A 7,834-nucleotide genomic window follows, 5' to 3' on the forward strand; every position below is an offset into this window, starting at 1 on the left:
TGGTGCTTCAATGCATAGAATTTATTTATCAGTAGGCCCAAACTTACACATCAGCCAGGATGGGGTTTCAGGGAGCAGGGAGGTTCTGTTTGCTTACTGTGAAGAGCTTTGGGAATGTTTAAATGGCAGCTTTAAGTGTATAAAGACAAGAATGCCATCATGTCTTGATGGTGAATCAAGGACCAGAATCTAAAATGCAGTCAGGCATTCAAGTATACAAGGTAAGAAAGTAATAAAATAATCCCACTGTCTTGTGGGCGAAAGTGATTCTGTTTCAGTTTATTCCTGAAGCTTATGAGATGTTCACTAAGCATTTTTTCTCCAGGGTAGCTCTTTGATTCCAAGCATAAATTATCCTAGGTCAAGATACAGGTAATGTGGTGCAGGTCCTCATAACTGAACACTTTCCGTAGAGGTTGGACCCTTTATTTACCATTGCTCTTAAGGGCTTTGGCTCAAGGGTGGACCTCCAGTCTCTGGATTGGAAAAGGTGAATCTGCCTCTTTTGTTCCGCGTAAGGATTGAAGGCTAGGGAGGGCAGAGAAACAGCAACTTCTTAGTTCATTTGGAGTGTCAAGTAATGGCTTTGACCTCTTTCCCCAACAGTAGCACCCACCCACCTGGTGGAAACTCACCTGCTCTCTGAGGTGCTTTGCAGGACCAGGTCATGCTGGAGCCCAACAGAGGCCTCTGGTGATAAACCCCTGGGCATCAGGGTTCACTGTCCTCTCTGGGCTCCATCTCACCAGCTCCCACACAGCCACTCACTGCCTGTTGGATTCCCTTGGTTCAGGGTCCTGACGCGAGCAGTGGGGTCCAGGGAAAGAGCGGGGATTTTAGGAACATGTAAAAATGAGTGTCCTCAAGGAGTCGACTGGAGGAGGGAGACAGACACTGCCCAGTTAATTATTATATGAATCATACTGCGTTACAGTTGCTGTAATAGAAAAGAAACAGATCCCATCTTTTTTTTTTTTTTTGGCCGAGCCTCATGGATTGTGGGATCTTAGTTCCCCGACCAGGGATTGAACCCAGGCCCTCGGCAGTGAAAGCGTGGAGTCCCAACCACCGGACCACTGGGAAAGGCCCTCAGATTCTGTCTTTTAGGTGCATGATTTTGAGTGGGGAGTGTTCTTGGGTCCTTGCTTCCTAAAGGATGAACGGGGGGAGAGGGTCGATGGAGACGATGACACGATGGCGTAGTCAAAGGAAAGTCTTTTTTTTTTAAAATAAATAAATAAATTTATTTATTTATTTATTTTTGGCTGTGTTGGGTCTTCGTTGCAGTGCGCGGGCTTCTCATTGCAGTGGCTTCTCTTGTTGCGGAGCACGGGCTCTAGGTGCGTGGGCTTCAGTAGTTGTGGCATGCAGGCTCAGTAGTTGTGGCTTGCGGGCTCTAGAGCACAGGCTCAGTAGTTGTGGCACCCGGGCTTAGTTGCTCCGTGGCATGTGGGATCCTCCTGGACCAGGGCTCGAAACCGTGTCCCCTGCATTGGCAGGCAGATTCTTAACCAGTACGCCACCAGGGAAATCCCGGAAAGTCTTTATTCAGGAACCACAGTTTCCATTGTTGTGTACATGTTAAAATAGGACTTACTCATCTTGCCGTATGAAAACGAGCAGGATGTTCAAAGGCCCACTCTTGCCTGTATGTCAGGTACCTCCTACACCAGAAATATCGAAGATATGAGTTGACCAGGTTGAAGCTGCGTCCTCCCCTCCCCCCAGCATCCCCTTTGGGAAATGCCTTCCCGAGGTGGCTAATGATAAGCATCACGAAACACCAAACACAGTGTATTTGTATTTTGACCGTTGTGGCTCTTGGTGACTTGCCGAGTCCCAAGTTTAGTAGCCGCTATCACTCCCTTGCAGACCTCCTGGTCACTATCCCTTCAGAAGTGGGAGGTTGAGTGGTGTGGCCACACCAAACTGTTGAAAATGGGACTTGATTCATAGACAGAAGGGGCAGAGGCTGGGGGACTGTGGAGAGGGGAGAGAGGGAAGAACAGACATCCAGCAGGAAATATGAAGGTCAGCTGGCAGTTAGGACTTCCTGAGACAGACAATGGAAGCATGGCTTTGCATGTGCTTTCTTCCCAGAGAGCCTTACAAGAGGTTAGAACATACAAGTTCCAGCTTCAAGGGCAGTAGAAGGGGATGGGGGGTGGGAGAAAGTTTCTGCGATGGGGAGGATGATAGCAGAGATTTGCCATTGCATCAGGAGGGATGGGAATTCGGTTGTGAAGATTTCCTACCTGATGGAGATTGGGACATAGCATCTTCTGGAAATCAGGGCAGTAAAGACCTCTGTTCCTCTAGGTCGAGCTGGCCTGGGCTCCTACCCTTGGCTCCAGCCACCTGGATTCCAAGTGTGTCTTGAGTGAGTTGGGAAGGCACATCAGGTCTAGAGCATCATCCCAAATGTGGGTTTTCTCTTTGGACCATATGTCTCTGGTTTTTCCCTGTGTTAGAGACAGTCCTGAGAGAGCTGGCTCTGGGGCCTCATGTGCTGCCATGTGAAACGGGCCAAAATCCTATAGGCAATAAGTGAGTGGGGAGCTAGAGGGCCTCATCGCTCCTCTGAAGAGACTGGATGGGAGGTTTTCCTCCTTAGCTTTTCTGCTATGGTGGTTCCATTGCCTCTGGCTGAAGTCCAGACCCCTGCACGTGGCATCAGAACCCTGCATGGCCTGGCCCCTGCCTTGTCCCTAGCCTCGCACTGCGATGGTCCAGTTCCCCAGATGCCCTGAGTTCTCTCTCCTCAGTGGGTACCACTCCTTCCATTTGCACTGCCCCTCTTCTCTCCCGCCCAAGTCTCTCTTTCTCCCTCCCCTCCTTTCTGTCCACATCTCTCCCTCGTTCTTTGTGTCCGGCTCCCCCTCCTTCATCCTGTTTCCTATCCCATCATCCATTCTCTGTCCGATGTGATTCCCTCTGCGGGTCTCGGCTGAGCTGTCACTGCGGGGAGTCTTTCCTGAAGGCCTGTCAGCCACACTGCGTGGGCGCTTTCCCTGGGGAGAGCCTGCGCCTCCAGGTGTCCCCCCCCAGACAGGCAAGACGGCCCCCGTTCTCTTTGGAATTGCCTGTCTTCCCTGCAGTTCAAGTCAGAGCAGGAGTCGTCTTGTCTGTTCACCTGCAAGACCTTCCAGAAATATCTGTTGAGTGGCTGCTTTCTCTTCCTGCAGTACCTCCTGCAGGATTTGTATGGTCAGCAGACACCAGTCTTAGAAACGTGAGGTGGAATTTCTAGGGCAGATCCTGGTGAAAAAAGCATTGACTTTTCGCTTGCGCTTTGATGAGCATCCTCAGTAATAGCTCTCTGAACCCGTTTCAGGAAGCTCTATGCCGAGCTGTGCCAGGGCATTGTGGACATAGCCATCGCCAGCCTCTTCCCGCCCCCCGACTCGGAGCAGCAGCCGTCCCAGCCGGCCGCCTTCATCAAGCTGTGAACGAGGGAGGTGCTCGAAGCTGCCTCGGAGGAAGCACGAGGGGGCCCTGCCCCGGGGGAAGGAGAAGTGTCCGAATTGCTCGTCATCACGCCAAACAGGAGGAAGAGAGACAACCTGCAGAGACGTGCTGGAAGAAGAAAAGGCAGCTTCCCCAAGGAGTGGTTGGTTGCCCAGGGGTTCCCAGGTGGAGCTCTTGGCACTGCTACTGAGATTCGAAAACTGCAGCAAATTTCGCCAATGGGAGAGCAGAATATTCTTCTGAGGGGCAAAAAACAGGGATGTGCTTATTTTACGCTCTCATCCTTTGAAAAATCTGATTTTTACCCTAAGGTAGTGCTGTGAGCAGCGCCTCTCCTGCCTGGGGTGGCAGCCGTTGGATCTGGTTGGGGGTCTGTCCACCTGCTGCATTAGTGCCTTAGCTCTGTGCCCAGCTACAGCCTCCTGTCTGGGGCAGGGGCGGGATGTGAGAGCACTTGGGAGGTTGCCAATGTGTCCCCCACTAGTCCCACAGGCATCTGGAGAAGCGCGCACCGACTGTCCTGGGTGCTGGGCTCTGCGGACGCTGCCTCGCCATCAGGGGGCTTGCTTGTCCTGGTCCTGATGGCATCTGGCTGGTCACTGGCCAGGGTTGGCATGGGCTGGGCACCGAACAGCAAACGCTGCTCTCAGTCTGCTCTCTGCATGTTTTAGAAACCAAGCAGCAAGTTTGCTGCAAACCCGTAAGCATCCAATAAGCATGAGAGAGGAAAAAACACAATGTCCTGCTTTACTTAATAGTTGCGTGGGCGGGGAGTCTTTGAAATATGATTCTCAGTTCTCTTTGTTTTAACCAGAATTCTACATGCCCTTTGGCCAAGTTCCCTTTAGTTCTGATTTTTTGGGCATTTAACTTTTGTAAAAACCCTTCCAGGGGTCAGGAGAGGGTAGAATTCCCCTCCCCTCCACCCCAGGGGGCTCCTCCCCATTTTGTTTTTCTTGCTCTTCTAGCACCTTCTGTGGGAGCTGGACAGGCAGGTTTTGTTCCAGGGAAGATTCTCCGTCTGCTACGCCTCTCGACATCACGGAGAGGCTCTGAATCAGTGTGCGTCTCGCCTGAGTGGGAGAGTCTCTTAAAATGGGGAAGATGCGGTTTCAGAGCCGCACTCAGCATCTCTTAAGTCAGCAGAGGTTAACGGTGTCCCGTTAGATGTAGTTTCTACTCACGGGATCGACGAATTTTCTGCAGACTTTCCAGGAGGCCATGTCACTAGCGAGAGGAAGCCCCATATGCCATCTGTGTCCAGTGTAAGATGAGTGAACGGTGCGCTGGAATCACAGCAGACCCACTGAACAGGCTCCCTCCTCCCCAGGACGCGGCGGGGTCTTCCCTCTGGCACGTGTGTGCTCCGTTATTCGTCTCTACTTGGCACGAGAAAACAGTTCTGCAGCCAGGGGAGACGACTTTTTTTACATAGAGAAGAAAAAGCAACACCTCAAACATGATGAGATGTGGGAGCTTACAGTGAAAAAAGGAATCAGGATGGAAATGATTCAATGGATGCAGCAGTGCGTGTGGGATGTGAAAATGTTATGTCCGGGCTGAAGTGGAGGAAGGGCCAGCTGGCTTGGCCCTCCCGGGTGTTTGGAATTACAAAATAAACGTGCGGGTGGTTACCCAGAATATATAGATAATGAAGTTTCCATCCAGAGCAAAATAAGACAGTGTTAAGGGAACTGTGAAGGCCCAGCACAGCTGATGGGTTAGTGCTGGGGGCTTCTGAGCAGATCGTGGTGAGGTGCACACCTATGTAGAAGGTGTAGGGTGATGGGGAAAGCCTGGAGGTGTTTGTAGTGCTATCACGTGCGAACGCAGATTTGTAATGATCTTTTGGACCTGAATTGCAGGGACATTCGAGAATTTTCTCTTACGGTGTCTCTTATGGTGACAGAGCTAAGAATCCAGGTGTAGGAAGTCTGTGGATCTTGATGGATTTTCTAAGAAACCTGAATCAATAGCAATATATGTGAGGGAAGGAAGGCTTTAAAGAGAAAATTCTGCTTCATTCCTCGCATGGTTTCAAATAAGTATCTATTTTATGCATTTATTTCTGATCAGGTGGAATGGTTGACTCAGAACTGTTCCGCATCCTTCCATGATATCCGTGACACAGGTGGTCGTGCCTCGCCCCCAGTCAGTCTTCATACCTGTAGTCTGTGTTCGTGTCTCCAGTTGCTGGGGAAGGAGGTGGTGTTTTTTGGAGGTGTCGATTCTGATCTGGACTCTGTCGTTGGCTGCACAGCATCAGAGGAGCCCGTGAACCTCTCTGTGCCTTAGTTTCTTATCTCACGGAAGAGCTCGTTGCCTGACCCAGCGACTACCTCAAGGGCATTTAGTGAGGACACATGAGATTAGGAAGGCTGGAGAACCTCTAGTACCAAGGTTCTCAATGCTGGCTATTTGCTGGAATCACTTGGGAAGCTTTTAAAGAATGTTGGTGTCCACATCTTCCCCCTCCCACACCCCTGACCCATTAAGTCAGAACCTCAGGCATCAGCATGCTTTGCGATGCCTTGAACCACTGCTTGAGAAGGAAGGACAAACACATTATTACCTTGGAAGAATCAGATAAGGTTTAGGGCTTTTTAAAAAATTCGTTTTAGAAGGCTAGGCATTGCTTTAAGAATGACCGGATGTTGACGTGATACAGCGAGTGCCAGTCCAAGCAGGTTTTTCTTTGCTCCCCGTCACAGCCTTTGGAAACTCAGCTGTGCTTTCATCTACTTAAACAGTTTGTGAAGCCTTGTCAGCAAATATAAACAGACATGAATTTATAAATCTGCTAAATATGTGTTAAGATTATAAATGAATTATTGAGAGAAAATCCCCTCCCCTCCCTCTGGACTCCCGTGGTAACTATAAACTCCACTTCCCCAGGACGTGGAAGTGCCTCAGTGTCTGTCTGATGCAGTGGAGCAGGTGCTGGTGAACTTACCAGCTGACGTGATGTTTCACGAGTGCCTCAGGGTGATCATCCCAGACTTGGGACATCTGGTAGTGCTGGAAATGGATGGGATCCACAGGACCCGCAAGCAGCAGTGATGCTACAGAAGGTGTTGCCATTAAGAATTGAAGTCGTGTCAAGCAGGGGTGCATCCAGCCCTGCTGTGGGTGGTGGGGACTCTGCCAGAGAAGACTAGATGCCAGAGTGGGTCCCCACAGCACATGGGTGCCATGGAGAAAACTATCCTTGATCCTGGACACAGAATCTGTACCTAAGAGGAAATGACTTCTGAAACGAGGCGATTTTATGAATGTTTAAAATGCCTGGAGCATTAAAGGAATCATATTTCAAGCGTTTCTTTGCCCTTTGGTTCTGTCATCTTATTGTGAGTGTTGACTGTCCTAGGATATCACTGGTTATTTGAATGCATGATTCTGTTACCCAGAGGTAGGCATACTTTTTCTATAAAGGACCAGGTAGTAAATATTCTAGGCTTTGCAAGCCAAACTGGTTCTCCTTTGCATATTCTTCTTTTTTTCCCCCGACTCTTAAAAAATATTAAAACAAAGCCAAAAAAACTTAGCACACAGGCCATACGAAAACAAGCACGTATGTGGCCATCGTTTGCTGACCCCAGAATGCTACTCAATACGTAAGCCAACAGATTGTCCTTTGAAACTGTGATGAGCTGCTCCAGGGTGAAGCATTGAAACAATTTCAGCTGCCAAAATCCAGTCCATCATGTCTCACATGTCATGTGTGTTGTCTGAATCATGCTGCAGATTGTGAGGTGAGACCCCTGGTTGTGAAGGAGTTATGTGTGCTTTAAACATGGAGGTAGAGGGGCTTCTGAAGTGAGGTTCCTTCCCCAAATAGCTAGAAGTTCAAGAAGTCCTTACTAAGACTTCACTAAGGACTTCTATGTAAGTCCCCATCTTAGGACTTATTTTATGTGACCTGTCTCAGAGTGTGCCCAGTGTGAGCAGCCTTTTCCCTAGGTGCATTTGTTAAAAATAATCAGCAGCAATTGTTTAACATCTCAACTTACTGAGATGGCTTTAGCAGCTGGAACAAAGAAGCTGCTGACCAAAAAATTTAGAAGGGAAAGATGGGGAATTAGATGTCCATAAAACGTTTTGAAAAGTTTCAACATATTCCTAAAAATACGGAAGGCCACACACAGGTGTAGGGCTGTGTACATGCCCAGGGGAGACCTGAATTCCCTCAGCTTTCACCTCTGTCTGACTAGGAGGATCTGCACAAGCAGGAAGTGAAGACTAAGGCAGAGCTGTAAACTGCCTGCCTGAGCATGAAAGCATGCCCAACACACACACACACACAGACATGCACACACAGTCCTGTGACAAGGACTGGGAGATGTACTGGTTCTAAGCATTTGAGGAA

The 7,834-nt window shown here is 49.3% G+C and overlaps 1 protein-coding gene across 2 annotated transcripts in view; it reads left to right on the forward strand.

Moving 5' to 3' along the window:
• Positions 1–6,786, forward strand: part of TTL (tubulin tyrosine ligase) — a 37,140-nt gene extending 30,354 nt beyond the window's left edge. Inside the window, exon 7 of one of the 2 annotated variants that reach the window (XM_059942777.1) lies at positions 3,335–6,786. In XM_059942777.1, coding sequence (XP_059798760.1) covers positions 3,335–3,449 — 115 coding nt within the window. In that variant the 3' untranslated portion in view covers positions 3,450–6,786. The remainder of the gene's footprint in view (positions 1–3,334) is intronic. The other variant, XM_059942778.1, reaches the window with a different exon arrangement.
• The last annotated feature ends 1,048 nt before the right edge of the window (positions 6,787–7,834 follow it).

Source organism: Balaenoptera ricei, chromosome 13 (genome assembly GCF_028023285.1).
Source record: "Balaenoptera ricei isolate mBalRic1 chromosome 13, mBalRic1.hap2, whole genome shotgun sequence".
NCBI classification, from domain to species: domain Eukaryota; kingdom Metazoa; phylum Chordata; class Mammalia; order Artiodactyla; family Balaenopteridae; genus Balaenoptera; species Balaenoptera ricei.